This window comes from Staurois parvus, unplaced genomic scaffold, assembly GCF_062004578.1.
Source record: "Staurois parvus isolate SC_StPar_1 unplaced genomic scaffold, SC_StPar_1.0 ptg000506l, whole genome shotgun sequence".
NCBI classification, from domain to species: Eukaryota; Metazoa; Chordata; class Amphibia; order Anura; family Ranidae; genus Staurois; species Staurois parvus.
In genome coordinates, this window is record NW_028318302.1 from 86,463 (window position 1) to 113,854 (window position 27,392).

At 40.7% G+C, this 27,392-nt stretch overlaps 1 protein-coding gene across 2 annotated transcripts in view; it reads right to left on the reverse strand.

The window, feature by feature from the left end:
- The window catches only part of SLC29A4 (solute carrier family 29 member 4), an 82,589-nt gene that overhangs the window by 1,703 nt on the left and 53,494 nt on the right, over positions 1-27,392 (reverse strand). For both annotated transcript variants that reach the window (XM_089689975.1, XM_089689974.1), the window contains exons 8-9: positions 23,679-23,802; positions 16,085-16,272 (exon numbers count right to left, since the gene is read on the reverse strand). In XM_089689975.1, coding sequence (XP_089546101.1) covers positions 16,085-16,272; positions 23,679-23,802 — 312 coding nt within the window. The remainder of the gene's footprint in view (positions 1-16,084; positions 16,273-23,678; positions 23,803-27,392) is intronic.

Here is a 27,392-nt window from a genome sequence, read left to right on the forward strand (position 1 = left end):
CTGGTGATACGTGTGTGCTTATTAGGAGTTATAATAAAAAATATAATTGTATTGTAAGTAACCTCAATCTTGTGGTCACTGCATTAGATGAAATGGAAAACATTTTCATTGCCACAGATTAGTCCAGGAATATGATTCATAAAAAGAATAGTGTTCAACCATAGAAACTAACACATAACCCAACTGACATAAACCTCTTCCATTTGTTTCTCAATTCACATTTCAAAACATTTTTTCAACCAATAAAGACACAGAATACTAATCATGTTCCAAAGCTGATGAATAGTATCAAAAAGTGGAATGAATCCAAAGATTGGTACTTCAATCTAATTTAATTTCAGGAAAATACTATTATTATATTATGTATACAGCAGAGTTTTTACTTTTTTAATGCATTGATTATTCCTTTTACTTTGTTATTACAGAAACTGTTTCATTATCTGTTTATCCATTTAATTGTTAGCATAGTATTTTAGTCCCAAAGGGGTAATGTAATATTTCAGTTAAGCATGAAGTTTAATAAGAAAAACTATAGCTAAGGTTAGTCACTGTCACTTTTTTCATGTTACTTCTTTTGGTTGTATTCATTAACAGTATCTTGATTGTTTTATATCTTATTACTATTGTAATGATGTAACATACTAATGAGAGTACTTGAAAAATCTGCAACTGTTAGAGATAACAGAGTTTATACAATCTTCAATTTATCGTATAAATTAATACAATATACACACTGGGTTGTACTGATAGAATCACCAATTAAAAGAGTTAATAAGTTGCAATATCTGATTTAGTCTTGTCCTTAACATTGATAGGAATCTATCTTTGAGAACGGGCTAAGCTTGTACAGTATGATTTTATATACCATATGAATCATAAATGCTTTGATATTTTCTGTTTCTTTTATCTGCAATATTTTTTATTGTATATTATGTTACCCAGTAAATTCAGTAGCTTCTTAAATTTAACTCTTTAGTATTTTTAACTTTTATTGGTGATAATTTAACACTTTTTTTTTACTTTGGCTTTTTATATTTTAGAAATGCATTCTTTTGAATCGTATGTATTTTCCAGGAAACAAAATTAACCTTATAAAGGCATTGCAATATATATTTAAGGCTAAGTTCACCTTCTAAAAAAAATAAATGCACATTTTTGCAGGTGAAAAATGTACATTTATAATTTTTTTTCTTAGGAGCCTGTAAAGCATTGCATCCACAATTAACAGATCGTGGGTGCAATGCCAAGCTCCTGCAGATTGTCAGTATAGCTGTCTTCCCATACCTTTGATATGGGCAGGCAGTTACTGAAGTCCAGTAAAATCAGTGAACTATGAGAGTGCTCACCAGCGCCTTCAAAGTTCATTGAGGAATACAAGCCATCTGCCACAATGGCTGATGGTAAATGTAGTTCATTCATTCACACAACTCTGTGAAAGAATGATGCAGTTGTATGGGTAAAGCCCCACACTACCACACTTTTGAATTGTGACAATGGATGTGGGGAGAGGATCCCCAACCCACTATCACAATGGACTGGGGTGATTTAGTAACATTTTACATTTTACACCTTAAATATGGGTGTAACATGTATCATGTTATTAAAGGTGAAATTATCCTTTAAATAAAATTCCAAGTATTCAGTGAGCCACTAAGGCTATCCAGGGAACACAACACCTAAACTAAAGCAATAACAATAGGGCTGGTTCACACCATAGAAACGCTTTTCTGCATGCGCGTTTCTACACATTTTTGGTGCGTTCAGGTGCGTTTTTGACGTTTGGTTTTTCTGCTTTCTGCTTCATTTTTTCCCCTCTCTTTTTCATCAATTTAAATAGGGACATGTGCGTTCCAGTGCATTTTTGGTATGTTCTGGTGTACTTTTTACGTGTTTTTACTGCGTTCCAGTACAGTTCTGTGGCATTTGCCATTGAACACCAGAATTGGCAGGTCCGCCACTGGCACCCTGTGCTTTTCACAGATGAGAACAGGTTCACCCTGAGCACGTGACAGACGTGAAAGACATTCTGGAGAAGCTGTAGAGAATGTTATGATGCCTGTAACATCATTCAAGATGACCATTTTGGTGGTGAGTCAGTGATAGTCTAAGGAGGCATATCCATAGAGGGACGCACAGACCTCTACAGGCTAGAAGATGGCACCCTGACTGCCATTAGGTATCGGGATGAAAGCCTTGGACCCATTGTCAGACCCTACGCTAGTGCAGTGGATCCTGGGTTCCTCCTGGTGCACGACAATGCTGGGCTTCATGTGGCCAGAGTATGCAGGCAGTTCCTGGAGGATGAAGGAATTGATACCATCGAATGGCCCCCACACTCACCTGACCTAAATCCAATAGAACACTTCTGGGATATCATGTTTCAGTCCATCTGATGCCACCAGGTTGCACCTCAGACTGTCCAGGAGCTCAGTGATGCCCTGGCCCAGATCTGGGAGGAAATACCTCAGGACACCATCTGTCATCTCATTAGGAGCATGCCCTGACGTCAGGCATGCACACAAGCATATGGGGGCCATACAAACTACTGAGTACCATTTTGAGTTGCTGCAATGAAATTTCAGCAAAATGGACTAGCCTGCTGCATCATTTTTCACTTTGATTTTCAGGGCTTCTTTGAATTCAGTCCTCTGTAGTTGATAATTTTCATTTCCATCAAACGATGGGGCATCCTTACGTTCCTAACACATTACCCAATCCATATCAGTATAGATGTCAGCATTAGATTTTTCCCCATTGAGATCTGTTGTGTTCCTTTAATTTTTTTTTTAGCAGTGTAGCTATCTTTCTATGCACTCAAAAAAAATATTATTTTAACTCAGTGCGAGGCATTACTGGGTCCTGAGATATATGAAGCCCGTTGTTTCCTGCATTTGTACTTTTCACCCTTACATTGTCCCTTGAATATAGTTATGCTTTTGTATAAATTTTGCCACTCTGCAGTCATTGTTTGTAAATTGCCTTCGGCCATCAACACCACTGACCACTTTGCTAACTTGGATTAGATGTTAAAAAATTTGTACTTCAGTGCTTCTGATTTGCATACCATCTTCATAATAAATTACAATAAAATACTGGTAAATGAAAGTGATATGGAACACCAATTTGAGAGACAACATTACAAAGAATATAACAGAATATACAAAAAGGAAATAAAGGCTGCAAAAATTGAAAACGAATGACAGATTATAAAAGATAGCAGGACCAGCCCGAAAAAATTCTTCAAATATATTAATAGTAAAAAGGTTCGGTCCGAGCATGTAGGCCCTTTACAAAATAATCTAGAGTGGGTGACTGCGGACAAAGAGAAGGCAAATGTATTAAATACCTTCTTCAGCTCTGTGTATACAAAGGAGCATGGGGGAGCTGTTGTCCATAATGGGTTTGGTATTGACACAGATCCAGATGATCCACATTGGCTCACAATTGATATGATCCAAAAATATTTAGACAGTATAAAGGTAAATAAAGCACCTGGACAGGATGGCATACACCCACAGGTCCTTAACCACCTCCCGCCCGCCATATAGTAATATGACAGAGGCAAGATGGTTCTCTCGTTCTGGGAGGACGTCATATGATGTCCTCCCATTCTAACTGCGCATGCATAGCTCCCGGAGCACGCAGCGCGGCGATCGGCGGTGTGCTGTGTCCCTAGGACACAGCGGATCATCGATCCATGGAAAGAGCCGAAGATGTCGGCTCGGTCATGTGATCAGCTGTCCAATCACAGCTGATCACATGTCAACAGGTAAGTGTCGGTTATCGGCATTTCTCTCCTCACGAGCTGTCACACTGACAGCTCGTGAGGAGAGGAGAGCCGGTAATCGTCATTCCTCGGAGGGGACATGTACACAGATCATCAGAGCACTGATGATCAGTGTGCCCTGATGATCTGTGTAGCCCCAGCAGTGCCACCTGTCAGTGTCCATCAGTGCCAGCTCTCAGTGCTCATCCATGCCACCTGCCAGTGCCCATCAGTGCCACATTTCAGTGCCCATCAGTGCCACATAACAGTGGCCATCTGAGCTGCCTTTCAGTGTCACCCATCAGTGCCAGTCAGTGCCACCTATCAGTGCTGCCAATCAGTGCCAGTCAGTGCCGCCTATCAGTGCCAGTCAGTGCCGCCTATCAGTGCCGCCTAACAGTGCCAGTCAGTGCCATCTAACAGTGCCAGTCATTGCCACCTATCAGTGCCAGTCAGTGCCACCTATCAGTGCCATATATGAGTGCTGCCTTTCAGTGCCCATCAGTGATGCATGTCAATGCCCACCTACCAGTGCCTCCTCATCAGTGCCACCTATCAGTGTCCATCAGTGCAGCCTATCAGTGCCCATCACATTTTAAGCAACAGACAGCATGGATTCATGAAAGACAGAAGTTGTCAAACAAATCTGATTTCTTTTTATGAGGAGGTGAGCAAAACCTTGGACAGAGGGGTGGCGGTGGACATGATATACTTGGATTTTGCAAAAGCGTTTGACACAGTTCCCCACACACGGCTAATGTAAGGTAAAGTCTATGGGCTTGGAAAAATCTGTATGTAAATGGATATAAAACTGGCTAAAAGATCGTATTCAGAGAGTAGTGGTTAATGATTCATACTCTGAATGGTCTAGGGTCATCAGTGGTGTACCCCAAGGTTCAGTGTTGGGACCATTACTTTTTAATATATATATAATGATATAGGGTCTGGGATTAACCTCCTCGGCGGTCTGATTATTTCCGATTTTTTGTGCTGAAAGCGGTACCATTTTTTTGCATGGAAATATGTAGTTTTTTATTGTAGGCTGTAATTTTTAGGAATAACGCACTGAAATCTGTACGAACAAGAGTCTAGTAAACATCCCGGGTATGATAAAATTTGAAACACGAAATCATAAATTATAATTTAATAAATAATCATAAAAAATAATAATATAATAATAATAAATTTAATTCAATAATATAATCAAACCAAAAACACTGAAATTTGAAATACAGAGGCAAATTCGCACATCACTGAGCAAAGTCGCAAAATCGTTTTCAGTGTCTGATGACGAATCATTATCACTCAATTCTGCAAGTGGTTCTGATTTACTATCGCTGTTCTCTAGCTGGTCTAAAACCGCTTTTGACGTAAAGGGATGCTTTTTGGACGCCATGGACTTTTCTAAGTTTCCAGGCAGAAAGAACAGTCAAAATGCAGGCAGGGCACAGGACAAAGCAGTAGGGACAAAATGTATGTGAAATGCATTGAAACAGCAATGTTTTACTATGTAATAGTCATTTTAAAAAAAATGACATTTTTTAAAAATTTCAAATTTGCCGCCCCAACGTCCCAACGTCACAGGGATCGGAATACGGAAGCCGGATGTCGGCATCGGCCGGAGGAGATGGCCGGGGACGCTGCAGGGGACACATCGTGGGAGCAAATGACAAGGTAAGTGCTGCAGGGACTCCCTGAGCAATGCCACATGGTAAGCCCGAGTGTAGACACCAAGCTGTGCAGTGGAATAACGTCCTTACAGAATGTCTTCAATTTACAAGCCGACCTCAATGCACTGTTTAATTGGGCAACTATGTGGCAAATGAGGTTTAATGTTATAAATGTAAGGTTGTGCACTTGGGCCTAAGAATATGCATGCATCATACATACTGGGGGGGGGGGGGTACAACTGGGGGAATCAATGGTGGAGAAGGATCTAGGAGTTCTGGTAGATCACAAGCTTAATAATGGTATGCAATGCCAAGCTGCGGTTTCTAAAGCAAACAAAATCCTCTCTTGTATTAAAAGAGGTATAGAGAGAGATATCATATTACCCCTGTACAAATCATTAGTAACACCTCATCTTGAATATGCAGTTCAGTTTTGGGCACCAATTCACAATAAGAACATTGGGGAACTGGAGAAAGTACAGAGAAGGGCAACCAAACTGATGGAGGAGATCAGCTATGAGGAAAGATTAGAAGAACTGAATTTATTCTCTCTTGAGAAGAGGAGATTAAGGGGGGATATGATCAACATGTATAAATACATCAGTGGTTCATATAGTGAACTCGGTGTAGAGTTATTCACCCTGAGGTCATCACAGAGGACAAGGGGGCACTCTTTACGTCTGGAGGAAAAGAAATTTAATCTCCAAACACAGAAAGGTTTCTTCACAGTGAAAGCTGTGAAAATGTGGAATAGACTCCCTCAAGAGTTGGTTTTGGCCAGCTCAGTGGATTGCTTTAAAAAAGGCCTGGATTCTTTTTTAGATACACAGAATATAACTGGATACTAACATTTATAGGTAAAGTTGATTCAGGGAATATTCGATTACCTCCCGGGGGATCAAGAAGGAATTTTGTTCCCTACAGGAGCAAATTGGATCATGCTTTGCTGGGTTTTTTTGCCTTCTTCTGGATCAACTGTGGGGATAACTTTTTTTTAATTGGTTGAACTGGATGTCTTTTTGTCTTTTTTCAGCCAGACTAACTATGTAACTATGTAATCTTTAAAATTATGGACAATCTCAAGGCACCCCACTCTGAAATGTAAAAAATTATTCTAATAGTTTTACATACAGTTGTGTTCAAAATAATAGCAGTCAGACATCACTAACCTGATCAATCACTGTTTTTGGTAGAATTGATATTTCTACATGGCAAATCATTTACTAGCAGGTGTAGTAGAGTAATAGAAATCCAACAGACCCAACAGTCATGACATGCATGCTGCTGATTCTGTGTAATTGAATCACTAATTGAAAGGGGCATGTTCAAAATAACAGCAGTGTGGAGTTCTATTAGTGAGGTCATTCATTCTTTGAAAAACAGGTGGCAATTATTGCCCTTAATTAAGGAAGGAAGGCAGCAAATGTTGTCCATGCTGGTTACAATGCATTTCTCTCTGAAATTCTGAGGAAAATGGGTTGTTCCAGGCATTGTTCAGAAGAACAGCGTAGATTGATTAAAAAGTTGATTGGAGAGGGGAAAACAGTGCAGAAAATTATAGGCTGCTCAGCTAAAATGATCGCAAATGCTTTAAAATGGCTACCAAAACCTGAAAGACATGAAAGAAAGCAAAAAACTACCATTTGAATGGATAGAAGAATAGCCAAAATGGCAAGGACTCAGCCAACAATCAGCTCCAGGAAGATCAAAGAAGGTCTAAAGTTACCTGTGAGTACTGTTACAATTAGATGACGCCTATGTGAAGCCAAGCTATCTGCAAGAAGCCCCTGCAAAGTCCCACTGTTGAAAAAAAGACATGTGCTGAAAAGGTTACAATTTGCCAAAGAGCACATTGACTGGTCTAAAGAGAAATGGCGCAACATTTTGTGGACTGATGAAAGTAAGATTGTTCTTTTTGGGTCTAGTGGCCGGTTGAAGCATGGTTGCACAAGCATCATGATATGGGGATGTTTCTCATACTACGGTGTTGGGCCTATTTATCGCATACCAGGGATCATGGATCAGTTTGAATACATCAGAATACTTGAAGAGGTCATGCTGCCTTATGCTGAAGAGGAAATGCCCTTGAAATGGGTGTTCCAACAAGACAACGACCCCAAACACACCAGTAAACATGCAACATCTTGGTTTCAGACCAACAAGATTGACGCTATGGAGTGGCCAGCCCAATCCCCGGATCTTAATCCAATAGAAAATGCAAAAAAATGCAGTTTCTGAGGCAAAACCAAGAAATAGAGAAGAACTTTGGAATGTAGTCCAATCATCCTGGGCTGGAATACCTGTTCACAGGTGCCAGAAGTTGGTTGACTCCATGCAACATAGTTGTACAGCAGTTCTCAGAAACAGTGGTTATACATCTAATATTCACTTTTCTTCAATTTTTTTTAGAGGAACAACACAAATTTGATATATTTTTCTTCATGTTTTGATTTGGAATAGAATGTGTAGTGTTCCCAATGCATTTGTGTGTATGGAAATAAAAGCTATTAGAAGGATTTTGAGCTTTATTCACTTTTTTCAACACACTGCTATTATTTTGAACACAACTGTAACTCAGCAACATCCATGCGTGTAGGACACCCAACGTTAGAGGTGATTAACTCTTCCAAAGCAAATACACTTTTTCACACTGGTACTGACTAGTATTTTTATGTACCTCTTCTCCTTCAGTTTCTCTCCCTCACTCTGCTAATGTGACCCCAGTGCTGATGGAGAGGGAAAAACAAGGATTCTGTGCAGACGCTAGGGGGTTTATTTACTAAAGCTGGAGAGTGCAAAATCAGACTCACTTCTGCATAGAAACCAATCAGCTTCCAGGTTTCATTGCCAAAGCTTCATTGAACAAGCTGAGGTTAGAAGCTGATTGGTTTCTATGCAGAAGGGAGTCTGATTTTGGACTCTCCAGCTTTAGTAAATAAACCCCTAGATGTCTTCCTTATCACCTAATGATGTAATTGGTTGTTAGGATGCCGGCAGTTGGCAGGTTGTAAAAAGTAAAATACAGTATATAGGTGAGCGCTAGCAATAAATATGAAGCAGCTAGCACAAAGGTAACGGTAACAACTCCTTATAAAAATACAGTATAAAGTGCAGCTAAATTAATAATATAATATTGTGAAAGGTACCCCAGTGTGCCTGGGCACCCTAGTTGAGAAAGGCTGTGCTAGAAAAGAGGTTATAGGAAATAAATTGTAAAGGAGTAAATACTTTATTTGCTAAACAGGGGGACTGCTGCTTTGTGAAAATTAGATGGACTTACCCAAGAAAAAAAAAAACTAAATAAAATACCATGCCATCATCACAAATATGAGTACAATACTTTTCACAGTTTTGCATTTTTCCAGGATCTGCTTTCTTTGCAGCTCTCTGCATTTGTTTGCACACATCTCAAAGCTGTAAAACAAAATGTTTTTAGATGTAAGCCAATCCTCTACCAGACTCCTTGATCACAGGTCTGAACAAGTGTGATGGCTAGATGGTTATGCATCACCCAGCAACTGTCATTGATTGTGGGGGTTCCAAGACACATTAGTTGCTCGGGGGAAAATGGAAAAGGACAAATAAAATCAAAAGCACAATAAAAAAAAAATTAACAATGAGCATTTATCAAGAGTTGAGAATATGGGAAGTCAGGGTCTTAGGCAAGGCTCACAACCACCTGCAGCCACATTGCACTGCTCTGTAGAGATGCACGGGGCTGCCATTCATTCTTAATAGCACCCTTGCCCATCTCAATCCGCAGTACTTTTGTGGGTGCAGGAACTGCTGGGAAATCGCCTACTGTAAAAGCACCATGAGATTTCCCTGTGGCTGCATTTGTTTTATATATTTTTGCGGGAAATGCAGGCATGCCAGCCTATTCAAATAAATGGCTGCCATGCCCACGCAAACGAGGGCTGCAAACCTGTACAGATGTGAACCTAGGCTTAGGGGGCTCCAAAATAAGACGCATAGAGCTGCAGCTTGGCTCCGCCCCCACTCGCTTTTCATTGGCTCAGCCGAGGCACCTGTGCACATCGCTGGATCAAGAAGGGGCTCAGGTGAGTATAAGGGAGGGTCTGTGGGGGGAGCAAAGCACAGGTTTTTTACCTTCATGCAAAGACTGCATGAATGTAAAACAACCTTCGGCTTTTACAACCACTTTAAATACTCTTCAACATTCAGAATTGTAACATTCTCAGTTTGCAAAGATTTATACAGTTTCAACTAAGAAGAAATAAATGTTATCAGGCAATAATTTAGCTTTAGCAAAATGATGTGTGATGGTACCAGGATATGTCAGTGCAGAGTCTACTGTTCCCTGTCAATTATATCCTGTTCTCACTGGTAAGAGTAGATATTGAAACAGTAATTCCAAACAGCTGAATTCTACTATGTTCAATTGCGATTTACTGTTTGAACTCAGAGTAATGCCAAAGATTGCTAGAATACTGCAATGGTCAGATGTCTGGTATGTTAATTTGCTAATTTAGCTTCAATCCCAGCAATCATATATCCAATCTCCTTGTCTCTGTTTCTCCCTTTTATGCTTCTAGCTTAGCCTCTCTACTCTCTTAAAGCCCCACTCCAGATTTAGTTTAAATGATTTTTCTGTGCCTACTTCAATAGAAATATTAAAAGTTTTGCAGTTTAATTATATTTTCATAGGCAGTTCATGGGGGTTGTATAGGACTTTTTTTTATGGACAGAGTTTGGGCAGAACCATGAGAAAAATAATGCTTATATGTCTGCTCAAATGTCTTGTGCCAATGGGCAGATTTTTTTGTAAGATGCTCAGAGGACCCAAGCATGCTTGGCTTTGCCTACTAGCAACATAGGATGCAGTACACGTTGAGTTGCTCTAAACAGGTAGCCAAGGAGATTGAACATTGGCCACACTAAAAATGACTTATAGATAGCAATGCAAAATCTGATCCACTAGCCGACAGAGTGAAACAGGTAGGGCAATTTCAAGTTTCAGTAAATGTTTGGCTTTCTTAGAAAAAATAAAGCAGTTAACAAATAAGCCACATCTATTTTGATAACATGCGACTTGCTATTTTACTTGAGTAGGTTTTCATTTTTGCCTAGCCTTTCTTTTATCCATTTGCCTCATACAAGACCGTCCCCTCACTTTCTACAGTCAGAATCGTTTCTAATAGGTTAGTCTTCTCTCTTCTAAACTGTCTTATCTCTCCACTAACCACAGCAGTCTACCAGTCCTGTTTCCTTCCAACCCTATTGGACCTATCACAGCTTTTGTTTTATCTAGCTGTATTTTCTCAGTGAGACTATAACACCAACAAGTGCAATGTATAAGGTGAAAATCAATAAAGTCCATATATAAAACAATAAATAGTGTCCATGGGACTACAAGGCACAGCAATCATGGTGAAGGATAAACTGTGAAATGATCCAATGAGGGAATCCACTACCTCTGCCATATGTAAACTCACCAGAGTGGGGGAATCTTGCATGAAGTCTGAGCAGTGGAGAAGTGAACCTCGTCTCAGTAACACTAGAAAACCTTATACGTTACACTTGACTGTTTCACAATATTAATTATTTATTTGTGCTGCACTTTATACCAGGTTGTAAAAAGTGCTCAATGAAAACCTATGGCTTTGTGTAACTAAAAGGCAGGCTTGATCCACCTGCTGGCTTGTATACAATTTTGGGGCAGTTTTTAAGCATTTTGCCAAGGTACCCTGGAAAAAGCCTGAAGGTACCCCAGTGTGCCTGGGCACCCTAGTTGAGAAAGGCTGCGCTAGAAAAGGAGTTATAGGAAATAAATTGTAAAGGAGTAAATACTTTATTTGCTAAACAGGGGGACTGCTGCTGTGTGAAAATTAGATGGACTTATCCAAGAAAAAAAAAAAAACTAAATAAAATACCATGCCATCATCACAAATATGAGTACAATACTTTTCACAGTTTTGCATTTTTCCAGGATCTGCTTTCTTTGCAGCTTTCTGCATTTGTTTGCACACATCTCAAAGTTGTAAAACAAAATGTTTTTAGATGGCAGCCATCCCTCTACCAGACTCCTTGATCACAGGTCTGAACAAGTGTGATGGCCCGGGGCGGACTGGCCATTTGGAAACTCCGGCACTGCCCGAGGGCCTGGGGTCAGTAGGGGACCCCATGAGATGTTCCTGGTACCTTTTTCATAGGCTTTTTTAAGTTTGGGCAAGGACACAGGGGCCCCATGATCCCCTATTGCCCAGGGGTCCCATGAGTTGTCAGCCTGCCCCTGGTGATGGCTAGATGGTTATGTATCACCCAGCAACTGTCATTGATTGTGGGGGTTCCAAGACACATTAGTTGCTCGGGGGAAAATGGAAAAGGACAAATAAAAACAAAAACAAAAAAAATGCAACAATGAGCATTTATCAAGAGTTGAGAATATGGGAAGTCAGGGTCTTAGGCAAGGCTCACAACCACCTGCAGCCACATTGCACTGCTCTGTAGAGATGCACGGGGCTGCCATTCATTCTTAATAGCACCCTTACCCATCTCTATCCGCAGTACTTTTGTGGGTGCAGGAACTGCTAGGAAATCACCTACTGTAAAAGCACCATGAGATTTCCCTGTGGCTGCATTTGTTTTATATATTTTTGCGGGAAATGCAGGCATGCCAGCCTATTCAAATAAATGGGCTGCCATGCCCACGCAAACGAGGGCTGCGAACCTGTACAGATGTGAACCTAGGCTTAGGGGGCTCCAAAATAGTATAAGACGCATAGAGCTGCAGCTTGGCTCCGCCCCCACTCGCTTTTCATTGGCTCAGCCGAGGCCCCTGTACACATCGCTGGATCAAGAAGGGGCTCAGGTGAGTATAAGGGAGGGTCGTCTCTCTTCTAAACTGTCTTATCTCTCCACTAACCACAGCAGCTTACCAGTCCTGTGTCCTTCCCACCCTATTGGACCTATCACAACTGTAGAGCTACCAGCTGTTGTAAGCAGATATCCCATTTTCTATCCAGCCAACATGAAATAACTTGCATTCTCTTACACAACAAAAAATTATCAAATTGCACAAAACACAATAAATATTTTTGTGCAAACAGTAGATAAAGTATAAAAAATATTTGGTGCAAAAAATCATCAAAGGAGACCAAGGGAAGGGTACTAATTAAACCTAGGCAGAAATAAGAAGGGTGTTAAAAAGGAAGACTTTTATCTAAAAAAAAAAAAAAATACATAATCGTTTTATCTACTTCCAGGTTTATATGCACCTGTACAGCACCAAAGGATAAGGGTGTAAATGCAGCATATGACCTCAAAATACTGACACTTTTACTGTGGGTATAGAAAAGAATCACCCCCTTTAAATAATTACATTTTGTTGCATTGCAGCCTTAAATGAAGACAGACACAGTTTTTGTTTTATCTAGCTGTATTTACTCAGCTGACCATAACACCTTTTTCCATGTGGTCTCAGAATTCAAGGTGAGTTTTGGCAAAGCTCAGTCATAACTGCATGTGGCTGTCAGGAGCCGCAGTGGCGTGTGGCTCGGCGCAGGCACAGTGTGCCGACTCGCACTGGTGTACGGGCACTAGGTCCTGGCCGGCCGAGGCGACGGAACTCGCGCATGCGCACTTGGGACCGCGGGTGTGTGCCTGGCACCAATGACAGCGCAGGGCGCGGTATTTATATCCGCTCTGCGCTGACACTGGTTGCTGTATGGCCTCTTCTGTTGTTCCTGATCCTGTATCTGTGCTGATTGATCGTTGCTGACCCGGATTGTTCCTGACTGTGCTGTATTGTCCTGCTCTGACCCCTGGCTTGCCTGACCTCTCTTTTGGATGCCCCTCATTGGATCTGACCTTCCGGTACTGACCCGGCGAGTGACCCGACTACTCTTTGCATGCTGCCTTGTACCGCGCTGTTCCCACGGTTACCGACTCGGCCTGTCCGACCACGCTTTTGCTCAGCCATCCATTCATCCATCCTGCTCGGACCCATCCGCCTCTTCACATCAGGCTCTCATCCTGCAGATACCTCTGGCGGATCCCTCTACCATGGGCGGGTGTACTCAGGGGCCGCGACCTGGTCTCTGTCTGCTCCAAGTCCATCCCCACCATCAGGGTCCCTGGTGTACAAGCAGACTGGGACTTAGATTCCGCGCTCTGAGGAATCCTATTCCGTGGGTTGCTAGAGGTACCGCCAGGTGGTTCATTACAGTGGCCTTTCTTAGTGAGTGACTTTTCTCTTTTAACCCTCCTATACAAGCCACATTTGTGGAGAATTGGTGATATTGTTGTGACATGAACACAATCACCACGTCATAAATTCCTACAAGTGCTGTAGGCCTCTTCGTAGCCTCTCCGACCAGTTTCCACCTGGCTTTTTCATCCAGGCTGGAGTGACATCCTGATCCAGGGAGGGTCTGTGTTGTACCAAATACCTTCCACTTCTCAATAATAGAAGTCACTGTGCTTCTAGGTATTGGTAAATCCTTTGAAAATTTTTTTGTATCCATCTCCTGACTTGTGCCTGTCTACAACATTATCCCAGAGATATTTTGACAGTGTCTTGCCACCCATAGTTGTCTGTTTGCTTCACTTTTACTACCAGGTATTCAAATGCTGGAGGAAAGCTATTTTCATGCTCAGCTAATCAAAATGACCACAGCTGATCACAGTTGAAAGTCAAATGGCTTGGCGAGCCATTGAGAATGTGATTAGCTACACCTGATTGAGTTTGCCACTCATTTTTAGGAGGGGTGATCCTTGATCCAACTTGCGCATTCTGTTTTTGTTGTTTTAAAAAAAAAAATTCTGACATACTGCTGTTATATCTTTCACTTGGATGTTATAAGTTGCAGTAAATACAGCTGGATAAAACAGAAACTATGTCTGTCTTCATTTCAGTCTGCAAAGCAACAAAATGTGATTATTTTAAAGGGGGTGATTCTTTTCTATACGCATTTTATATCCACTAGGACAGGGGTCTCCAAACTTTCTAAACAGAGGGATGGTTGCTATTTTTTGTGCAGTTGGCTAAAGAGGGCCAGTTTACTGTCCTCCATGATTTAGGGGGGCCAGACTGTGGCCAGTTGGAGTATATAATGTCCCATTATTGGTTTTAAGTCAGTGGGAGGAATTGTACCCCATTGTTGGTGTCAGTGAGAGGAATAGTGCCCATCACTGGTGTCAGTGGAAGGAACAATGCACCATCATTGGCCTCAGTGAGAGGAACAGTGCCCTATCAAAGGTGTCAGTGGAAGAAATAGTGCCCCATCATTGATGTTGGTGACAGGAATAGTGCCGTATCGGTGTCAGTAAGAGGAATAGCATCCCATTGTAGGTGTAAGTGAGAGGACTAGTACCCTATTGATTGTGTCAGTGGAAGGAATAGTGCCCAATAATTGGGGTCAGTTGGAGGAATAGTGCCCCACGGGCCAGATAAAGACAAGCCAAGCGATGCAGTTTGGAGACCACTGCACTAGAGAAACCTTTTGCAATTTTATTTTAATCTGTATATATGTGTAGTGTTTGTATTACCTTGTTAAAGAGTCATGATTTGCCCCATGGTCAGTTAATTGTTTGTCTAAAGGTGCTTATGGTAGTGTGTTACAGACATAAATGATCCTAAGTGTGATTTCTACTCTTCCAATAAATATGGAATAATAGATTTAACTCCTAACCCAGGACAAAATGTCCTGTTTTTTGTTGCTTTCTAACCTGCAGCTAACAATGCTACATCTAAATTTTGGAAAGCCTCACTATAGCCCCTAGAACAGGGGTGTCAAATTCCAGCCCTCCAGCTGTTGCGTAACTACAAGCCCCATCATGGCTCTGCCTTTAGGAGTCATGCTTGTAACTATCAGCCATGCAATGCCTCATGAGACTTGTAGTTCTGCAACAGCTGGAGGGCCTCAGTTTGACACCCCTGCCCTAGAACCAATATGATCCTCAAAACACTGCAAATCACTTAGGATTTGGGGGCTATTCAAACTTATGCATTTTATAGTGAGTTTCCACATGTCACAGAAGTCTGTTTTTTTGTGGTACAATTTCACATATATGTAGTGCGCTAATCAAGTAATGTAGTTACATAGTTAGGCTGGCCATACGCTATGCAATTTTTCTGTACAATTTCTGCCCAATTTCCTTAAGATTTACCTCCAACTGCATAGTGCAAGGGCCATCCTAATTGGATACAACTGAAAGTGTTGTTTGGGATTGACCTCCTATTATATGGTTTTTGGTAAATCTAAAGCAAAAATCTCAAGAAAATTGTACAATGTATGGCCAGCCTTAGTCTGGCTGAAAAAAGACAAATGTCCATCCAGTTCAACCAAAAAAAAAGTTATTATCCTACACCCACAGTTAAGTTGTTCATGTCTTTTTTTTTATTTGTCAAAACACTGTACATGGGCTTTTCATGACTGCAAATGTCAACTCACATTGGCACCTTATAAAAATACTGCAAGGTTAGTAAGTGTGAATAATCTTAATGACCTGACAGAGGCAGATGATTCAAACTGTTGAAAAAGCTCAGATGTATAAAGTGTTTTCCTGTATCCATTTATATTAGAGAGAGCAAACTGAAATTTTAGTTAGTGTCGTACTTGTATATAAAACAGCAGAAACAATAAACTGTCAGGTCACAAACAGAGCAAATGTTAAGGACACTTACCTTTCCTACAAAGTCTGACAGGTTAAATACTGCCATTATGAGGATAGGAAGCCATTCTCCCATTGTACAATTCCTGATTTCTGACTCCAACCCAGGAAAAAGGCACAGAGTAATGAAGTATGTTACAGAGATAGACAGCATGTATGCCCAGATTACCTGTAACACCTGATAGCGATGAAATATCATATCTGCAAAACATGTAAATTACTTTATTAATATCTTACATATATTAATAGCATTGTATACTGACTATAACAATTTCAATTTATTCGGTAAATAATAAAACTGACTTGTCAGAGCTGTTTCAACGTGGCACATCAGTTTTGTTACGGGCTAGTTCACACTAGATGCAGTCCAGTGCATTTTTTTCTGCATCAAAAATACATGCACAGTGTTTTCCATGTATTCCAATGGCCCTATTTCACACTAGTGCAGTTTCCGGTGCAGAAAAAATAAGTAGAACATGCTGCATTTTTTCTGCACAGAACTGTACTGGAACATAGCAAATTGCATCAAAAATGCACCGGAACTGCGTGTGGTGGGAACTGTAAGCAAAAACGTATCTGGAATGCATCCAGAGTGCATTTTTGTAGTCTGAACTGGCCTTAAGGGAAAATATAATTTCCTTGTTAATTATATACATTGCACAGACCTAGCAAATTGTGGATACATGGTTGGCTGTAGACTGGTTCACTCACATATCTGCACTAAAAACCACTAAGAAGACCCGTGGGTTTGCAAGTGTAGGTGAAGTGTGGTGACAAGGAGTGGTCTCGAGGATGTCTAGGTGTGTTGTCTAATATTGCATCACACGTGACCAATGATATCTAATGTTTACCACTGCCTATAATGTACAGATCAGTGCTCCAGGCTTACATGTTTGCATACAGGTGCTGGAAACTTTACTGAATTTGTGAGCAAGCAGTTAAATGCAAAGGTCATTTATAACCTTCACATTACATTACATGGCTTTTTAGCAATTTATAGCATATGTTATATTATTGTTGCAATTAGGCTTTCCTTTAGGACTGGTTCACACCAGCCACAATGGGGTGCATTGGGCAAGGTTGCCAAATGCAGTCCCAATGCAAGAACAAGCCAATTTGTAATACACAGTTAGGTAGTTATAAACAGCTATAGAGATACAGTGCATTGGCTGATGTTGCCACCCTAGGACAGGACATGTGTTACTGGTAAGATCACAGGTGAAAATAAAAAAAGAGAAGGCAGAAACTAAGAAAACAAATTCAGCCACCACATATAAGTACCATAAGCTGCAATATATTACATTTTTAATTTTTGGGTTTAATTATTTGTTTTCAGGTTTAATGTCTTAGATGATTCAGCTGTAAAAACACTTCACACACCAAAGCAATTTACCCATTTGTCTTGCTGAGCTTGGATAATAGTTTGGATATGGGCTGAAAGTGCACACTATCAGGTTTAATTTGAGGGTATCTACGTCCACATTGGAGGAAGGGTTTAGGAATTACTGCTCTTAAGAGTAGCCACCCCCCCCCTTTTTCAAGGGACCAAAAGTAATTGGACAGTTGACTCAAAAGCTGTTTCATGGCCAGGTGTGGGCTACTCCTTCATTATTTCTTCATCAATTAAGAAGGTAAAAGGTCTGGAGTTGATTCTAAGTGTGGTGTTTGCATTTGGAATCTAATGATGTGAACCTACATCATGTGTTCAAAGGAGCTGTCCATGCAAGTGAAACAAACCATTGTAAGACTTCAAAAATAAAACAAATCCATCAGAGACATAGCAGCAACATTAGGATTGGCCAAATCAACAGTTTGGTACATTCTGAGGAAAGAAGAATGCACTGGTGAGCTCAACAATATAAAAAGGCATGGACGTCCACGGAAGACAACAGTGGTGGATGATCGCAGGATCCTCTCTATGGCAAAGAAAAACCCATTCACAACATCCAGACAAGTGGAGGACACTCTCCAGGAGGTGGGCATATCATTGTCCAGGTCTACAATCAAGAAAAGACTTCACAAGATGGATGAAACTAAGATTAATCTGTACCAGAGTGATGGGAAGAAGAAAAAAGCGTGGAGAAGGCTTGGAACAGCTCATGATGACGCACACGCTCATGATCAAGCACAAAACGTCATCTGTAAAACATGGTGGAGGCAGTGTGATGGCATGGGCATGTATGGCTTCCAGTGGCACTGGGTCATTGGTGTTTATTGATGATGTGACAGAAGACAGAAGCAGCCAGATGAATTCTGCAGTGTTCAGAGATATACTGTCAGCCCAGATTCAGCCAAATGCAGCAAAGTTGATTGGACGGCGCTTCACATTACACATGGACAATGATCCAAAACACACTGCAAAAGCAACCCAGGAGCTTTTACAGGAAAAGAAGTGGAATATTCTGCAATGGCCAAGTCAATCACCTGATCTCAACCCCATTGAGCATGCATTTCAATTGCTGAAGGCAAAACTAAATGCAGAACGACCCACAAACAAAGAACAACTGAAGACAGCTGCAGTTAGGGCCTGGCAAAGCATTAGAAAGGAGGAAACCCAGTCTTTGGTAATGTCCATGGGTTCCAGACTTCAGGCAGTCATTGCCAGTATAGGATTCTCAACAAAATATTAAAAATGAACATTTTATTTATGATTGTATTCAACTGCCAAATACTTTTGGTCCCTTGAAATATTCTTAAGAACTGTACTTCCTAAACCCTTCTTCCAATTTGGATGTACATACCCTCAAATTAAACCTGAGAGTGTGCACTTTCAGCTCATATACATTATATAATTATAGCTTGAATATGTTTTGGTAAATACATGAAAAAACCTAAACTTGTGCCTGTGTCCAAATATATATGAACCTAACTGTACATTCCACATAAATAATTATGCTACCAAAGTTAAAATTGTAATGTAAATTGCATCCAGCATTGTTTCCTGTTTCTTTTTGCTGGAGGCTGCCAATTTGCTGAAGCCCAGAGCCCCTGAACAGCAGTAAATCTTTAAGCTGTTAGCAAATCGGCCTCTACAAATTTGGCACAGAGCTGAAAAATAGGGAGCAACGGAGCATGTGCAGAGCAGGGTGAGACACTGTATTACTGGATTTTAAACAATATAAGCACTTATTTGTAATGTTTTACATAGCTATACCTGCAAAAGGGGCTAGCCTGAAGTGATCTAGTGGGACTTAATTTTCTGATTAAAGTTCTACTTTAAATAAACAATATAGTGAACTACTCTGTCAAAATATACAGTACACCAGAAAAAAACAATCCTTACTTTAAAGGATTTGGATTAGCAGTGTTACGCCATAAATCTACAAATTCATAACTTACATCTAATATTTGTAAAATTTTCCGAATAAAGTTTATTGCTTTATGACCCTTGCTATTCCTTTTGCTACCCCATCTAACAGTGTTAGCACATAGAAGCTTGTTCAAGTTCTCTATTGTTCCATTTTTCATGTCACAGCTCTCTTGCTGTGGGAGGGGATCGTGCTGAAGGGAGGGGATCATGCTCTGCTTCAGTATGTCACAGTACAGGTTGGCATTCATGGTTCCCTCAATGAACTGTAGCTCCCCAGTGCCATCAGCACTCATGCAGTCCCAGACCATGACACTCCCACCATCATGCTTTACTGTAGGCAAGACACATTTGTCTTTGTACTCCTCACTTTGTACTCCTCACCTGGTTGCTGCCACACACGCTTTACACCATCTGAACCAAATCAGTTTATCTTGGTCTCATCAGACTACAGGAAATGGTTCTAGTAATCCATGTCCTTAGTCTGCTTGTCTTCAGCAAAGTGTTTGTGGGCTTTCTGGTGCATCATCTTTAGAAGAGGCCGGGACGACATCAATGCAGACCAATTTGATGCAGTGTGTGGCGTATGGTCTGAGCACTGACAGGCTGACCCCACCACCCCTTCAACCTCTGCAGCAATGCTGGCAGAACTAATATGTCTATTTCCCAAAGACAACCTCTGGATATGACGCTGAGCACATGCACTCAACTTCTTTGGTCGACCATGGCGAGGCCTGTTCTGAGTGTTAAACTGTATGGTCTTGGCCACCGTGCTGCAGCTCAGTTTCAGGGTTTTGGCAATCTTCTTATAGCCTAGGCCATCTTTATGTAGAGCAACAATTCTTTTTTTCAGATCCTCAGAGAGTTCTTTGCCATGAGGTGCCATGTTTGAACTTCCAGTGACCAGTATGAGAGAGTGAGAGCGATAACACCAAACCTAACACACCTGCTCCCCATTCACCCCTGAGACTTTGTAACACTAAAGAGTCACATGACATCAGGGAGGGAAAATGGCTAATTGGGACCAATTTGGACATTTTCACTTAGGGGTGTACTCACTTTTGTTGCCAGTGGTTTAAACATTAAAGACTGTGTGTTGAATTATTTTGAGGGGACAGCAAATTTACACTGTTATACAAGCTGTACACTCACTACTTTACATTGTAGCAAAGTGTAATTTCTTCAGTGTTGTCACATGAAAAGATATAATAAAATATATACAAAAATGTAAGGGGTGTACTCACTTCTGTGAGATACTGTGTGTGTATGTATGTATATATATATATATATATATATATATATATATATATATACATACATACATACACACACACACTATCTACACCCACCAATGATTGAAACACAAACCACCTGTGTACCAAGGAATTTCCAGGCAGGATCTGCAAGACTGTCCAAATTTGTATACAAAGGAAGGGGGGGGGGGTCTCCAAGGGCTATAATTTTTTAAATATATACATTTATTTAATTTAAATAAGCATTTAAGATGATATTTTACATGTGGCTTTCCTTATTTCAAAATGTATACTGGGGCATTTGCTGTCTGGTCTGTTGGTCACTACTACAATGTTATTATAGCAAAGGAAGGCTACAAAACTGTACCAATTCCTGGGGAGGGGGAATATCATGTGTAAATACATATATAAATAAAAAAAGCAGAAAATGTACATATGCCTTAATTTTACCAATGCCTAATGTTTAATAGATCTATATAATAGTGACATGAAGACACTTGATTATGTGTTGGCCCACATAAAAATGCAATGTATTCACAAAAATTGAATGGAAATGTATGAAGTAACCTTTAACCACTCGCCCTCCTGAGGATTTACCCCCCTTCCTGACCAGGCCATTTTTTGCATTACGGCACTGCATTACTTTAACTGACAATTGCACAGTCATGCAATGCTGCACCCATATGAAATTTATGTCCTTTTTTTCCCACAAATTGAGCTTTCTTTCTGTGGTTTTTGATTGCCTGTGTGTTTTTTATTTTTTGCGCTATAAAAAAAAAAAGGCCAACAATTTTGATAAAAATACTATATTTTTGACTTTTCGCTATTAAATATTTCCAGTAAAAAAATTTAAAAAATCAAATGTCATCATAAATTTAGGCCAAAATGTATTCTGCTACATATCTTTGCTAAAAAAAAAAACCCAATATGTGTAAATTAATTGGTTTACGTGAAGTTATAGCATTTACAAATGGCAGTATATATAATGGGATTTTTAAAATTTTTTTGTTATTTTTATTAATAATGGTGGTGATCAGCGACTTGTAGCGGGACTGCGGCGGGCATTCTGACACTGGGGGGAACTGATTTGGCGTCACTGACATCCCCAGTGACACCAATACAGTGATCAGTGCAAAAAAAAAGCACTGACACTGTACGGCACTGGGCAGGAAGTTAACATGAGGGGCGATCAAAGGGTTAACTGTGTGCTGTTTTACTTGTGTCTGTGTGTGTGTGTGCTTCACTGTAATCACACTGCTTTGGATGGCTGTGCACAGCCATCCAAAGCAGTATGCACAAGCTGACAGGTTGGAGAACTGTATTGTTTACATACAGTTCTCCTCCCCATTGGAGATGCTTGGCAATCACTGGGTGCTGGGGAGTAATCACCGGCCTGGACCTGGTGATTGACAGCAGCGGCCGCGAATGGTGGCGTGCAAACACCTCGCATGCGCCCCCTACTCGGAAATGCAAAATCACATATATATATGCCATTTAGTGCACCCGTGCTGCCCTGTAGCAGTATATCTGCTATAGGGCGGCCAAGAAGTGGTTAATATCAGCTATGCACATAGTAATTTTCAGACAATTTCAACAAGCTTTCGCATTCACAGGAAAACAAAACAAACTGCTGTAATGTGGGGGACCTGACTCACCTCTCTAAACCAACTTCAGAACTTATTCCTTGTCCAACTGTAACATCCAAATACAAAAAAAGAGATCCTTTACAGCCAGGCTGAAAAATCTGAAAGACTTTATTCAACATAACAGCAAATAAAACCCATACTAGGCTACAAAAATTTTTTTAGTAGCGTACTGTTGATTTATTGCTGTCATTTTGATTAAAGACTGCCCGGTTTCTAGACCTGGTTGTTAAGATTCTCTTTTGTACTTGTAAGAGAGTGGCTGTTACCGAGATAGCCGCCCACTCTGTGCCTCCCTACTGCATAGCAACACAAGGGATCAATCACAGATAGGAGAAGAGAATCATGGGACATGTAGTCCCCAGAGGCAAGAGGCCGATTGGCAATAATGGGACTGGAACTACAACCACCAGCTAACTTTTCAGGAGAGAACCAGAGTGAAATAATTATATACTTCCTGGGCAATTTTGTCTGTTCAGAGTGTGACAGGAGAGTGATGTTAGAGGACTGTGCTGTGGAGCTTCATTTAGGAGAGAAAAAGTCTGTGTCAGCAGAAGCCCACTGCCATGCAAGGGACAACCAGAGGTTAAAGAATGACCAGATTTAGTGGAGGGACAATGCTGCCCACCAGAGCCACCACGGACAACCCAGAGTGAGCAGATATCCGATCGGAGAGACCACTGCTGCTGTATCGCTGGGTCCAGTGAGAGGGCCTTGTGGCTGCTACTTGTTATCACTGTTAGAAACTGAGCCATTAGGAATGACTGGGCTACTTGTTACCACCATTAAAGACTGAGTCATTAAGAACTACCTACCAGCTATTCCACAGCCCTAATACTACCTGCAGGCCCATTGACTGCCTTAACGCGCCATGGGTTCCAACGTATATCTGGCTAATGAGTCAGGATTAAAGATTGTGCCTAACAATTGCTGCCTTGAGGTCTTGTTTTGTTTTTTTGTTAAAGAGGTACCTCCTAGGAGATGCTGCTTACCAGTCAATCCTTTAGAGTGCACTATAACTTAGTGTAGTGTTATTATCATTTATACTGCATTTAACGTTTACTAATATTATTTGTTGCCAATTTACTAACTTACCCTTCTGAGTAAAGTTAGGAGTATAAAAATCTAATTTTTGCCAATTTAACATAGTTATTACTCTGTCTAGCAGACTGTGCTATAATCTATCAACTGTGATTGCAGTGATTTTAGTCAACCAGGTGTGTGAGAGGGGCCATGGTTTTTCTTGGAGTTGAGGCACAGAACAGGGAACCCAAAGTTACCATGTGGCTCCTTCTAGGGTAGTGCTACAAATGTGATCTTACTAATGCACAAAGAAGAATCCATAAAAGTTCTGTTATAATAACATTGTACATCTGATAAAACATTAAGTTCGGTGTTGCTTACCTTTGAACTTGGGCCAACTGCTTTTTACTTTAGGTACTGGAACATCAAACCTGACATATGTTCTTCTAGCTGTTACATCTGACTGTAGCTCTATGCTATTTTCAGCTGCAGCACTTCTACTCTCCTAAAAAGACAGTAAAGCACTTAAACATGAATTATATTATTTATTTTGCATAACATTTGTAGAAGACCATCACTGAAACAATGCAATGTTTCTAAAACGGTGCTGGGTGAAAAATATGGATTTTGTACACTTTGGGGTCTATTTACAAAGGTCTTCACACATTTTTCTGATTGGATTCAACTGGAAAAATGTATGAATCCTGGGTGAAAATGTGGCGTCATTTACTTTACTTTGTGCAAAATGTTTGCGAATGGTAATAAAGTGCTTGCTGCTGGAAGGCACTCTGTATTTCAGCACCCAGCACTGAACAAAATGTCTGTAGTTAGTACTTTCAGGTGGAGTGTTCTGCACTTAACAGTACAAGTTCCCACTGGATGTGGTAAAGAAAGAGGGAAAGCGAGAGCAGCATGGAAGCATGTGATCAGGTAAAAACCAGCAGTGCAGGGGGTGTCATTGAACAGCAATGCAAGATGGAAAATTTTTATGCTGACCGCAACTGCTCTAGGTGTTTAATTGTTCTGTGTTCTATTGAATCCATCTTTCTGCATTCCATACCCCTTGATCAGCTGCTCCCTTATTCTCTGCTCTTCTTTTCATTCCATTGAGGCAGCCCTGCCTTGTGCCCATCCACTCTCCCTCCAGCTCTCTTCTATATGATGCTGGCATCAATTTCATCCATATCTATCTATCTATCTATCTATCTGTCGTTAGGTCCATATATATTTGGACACAGGCATTTTTTTTTTCAGGTACTTACCAAAACATATTCAAGCTATAGTTATATAATGGATATGGGCTGTGTGGCAGCTGCATTTGGAATCTATTGCTGTGAACCTACATCTTGCGTTCAAACGAGCTGTCCTTGCAAGTGCAACAGGCCATTGTAAGGCTTCAAAAACAAAAAAAATCCACCAGAGAGATAACAGCAACATTAGGAGTGGCCAAATCAACAGTTTGGTAAATTCTAAGGAAAGGAGAATGCACTGGTGAGGTCAGCAAGATAAAAAGGCACAGATGTCCACAGAAGACAACAGGGGTGGATGATCCTCTCTATGGTAAAGAAAAACCCATTCACAACCAGACAAGTGAAGGCCACTTTTCAGGAGGTGGGCGTATCATTGTCAAAGTCTACAATCAAGAAAAGACTTCACGGGAGCAAATACAGAGGGTTCACCACAAGGTGCAAACCATTCATAAGCCTGAAGAATAGAAAAGCCAGATTAGACTTTGGCAAAAAACATCTAAAAAAGCCAGACCAGTTCTGGGAAAGCATTCTTTGGACAGATGAAACTAAGATTATTCAGTACCAGAATAACGGGAAGAAACAAGTGTGGAGAAGGCTTGGAACAGCTCATGATCCAAAGCACACAACGTCATCTGTAAAACATGGTGGAGACAGTGTGATGGCATGGGCATGCATGGCTTCCAGTGGCACTGGGTCATTGGTGTTTATTGATGATAAGACAGAAGCAGCCGGATGAATTCTGCAGTTTTTACAGATATACTGTCAGCTCAGATTCAGCCAAATGCAGCAAAGTTGATTGGATGGTGCTTCACAGTACAGATGGACAATGATCCAAAAGCTTTTGAAGAAAAAGAAATGGAATATTCTGCAATGGCTGAGTCAATCACCTGATCTCAACCCAACTGAGTATGCATTCCACTTGCTAAAGGCAAAACTAAAGGCAGAAAGATCCAAAAACAAAGAACAACTTTTTAACTTTATAACTTTTTTTTTTAATGGTTGAACTGGGTGGACTTTTGTCTTTTTTCAGCCAGACTAACTATATAACTATGTAAGACAGCTGCAGTTATGAGCCTGGCAAAGCATCAGAAAGGAGGAAACCCAGTCTTTGGTAATGTCCATGGGTTCCAGACTTCAGGCAATCATTGCCAGTAAAGGATTCTCAACAAAATATTAAAAATTAACATTTTATTTATATTATATTCATGTGTCCAATTACATTTGAGCCCCTGAAAATGGAGGGGCTGTGTATAAAAATGGTTGCAGTTCCTAAAATTTGTACTTGATATTTATGTTCAACCCCTTGAATTAAAGCTGAAAGTCTGCACTTCAAATTCATTTGGATTGTTTCATTTTAATTTATTCTGGTGGCATACAGAGCCAAAAGTATGAAAATTGTGCCTGTGTCCAAATATGTATGGACCTAACTGTATGTATGTATGTATTTTTGTATGTTTATTTAGCAGGCTCGAAGAACACTGGCTTTTTGGAACAACATATAGTCAGTTCCATAAATATTGGGACATCGACACAATTCTAACATTTTTGGCTCTATACACCACCACAATGGATTTGAAATGAAACGAACAAGATGTGCTTTAACTGCAGACTGTCAGCTTTAATTTGAGGGTATTTACATCCAGATCAGGTGAGTGGTGTAGGAATTACAACAGTTTGCATATGTGCCTCCCACTTGTTAAGGGACCAAAAGTAATGGGACAATTGGCTTCTCAGCTGTTCCATGGCCAGGTGTGTGTTATTCCCTCATTATCCCAATTACAATGAGCAGATAAAAGGTCCAGAGTTCATTTCAAGTGTGCTATTTGCATTTGGAATCTGTTGCTGTCAACTCTCAAGATGAGACCCAAAGAACTGTCACTATCAGTGAAGCAAGCCATCATTAGGTTGAAAAAAACAAGACAAACCCATCAGAGAGATAGCAAAAACATTAGGCGTGGCCAAAACAACTGTTTCGAACCTTCATAAAAAGAAGGAACGCACCGGTGAGTTCAGCAACACCAAAAGACCCGGAAGACCACGGAAAAAAACTGTGGTGGATGACCAAAGAATTCTTTCCCTGGTGAAGAAAACACCCTTAACAACAGTTGGCCAGATCAAGAACACTCTCCAGGAGGTAGGTGTATGTGTGTCAAAGTCAACAATCAAGAGAAGACTTCACCAGAGTGAATACAGAGGGTTCACCACAAGATGTAAACCATTGGTGAGCCTCAAAAACAGGAAGGCCAGATTAGAGTTTGCCAAACGACATCTAAAAAAGCCTTCACAGATCTGGAACAACATCCTATGGATAGATGAGACAAAGATCAACTTGTACCAGAGTGATGGGAAGAGAAGAGTATGGAGAAGGAAAGGAACTGCTCATGATCCTAAGCATACCACCTCATCAGTGAAGCATGGTGGTGGTAGTGTCATGGCGTGGGCATGTATGGCTGCCAATGTTACTGGTTCTCTTGTATTTATTGATGATGTGACTGCTGACAAAAGCAGCAGGATGAATTCTGAAGTGTTTTGGGCAATATTATCTGCTCCTATTCAGCCAAATGCTTCAGAACTCATTGGACGCCGCTTCACAGTGCAGATGGACAATGACCCAAAGCATACTGCAAAAGCAACCAAAGAGTTTTTTAAGGGAAAGAAGTGGAATGTTATGCAATGGCCAAGTCAATCACCTGACCTGAATCCGATTGAGCATGCTTTTTACTTGCTGAAGACAAAACTGAAGGGAAAATGCCCCAAGAACAAGCAGGAACTGAAGACAGTTGCAGTAGAGGCCTGGCAGAGCATCACCAGGGATGAAACCCAGCATCTGGTGATGTCTATGCGT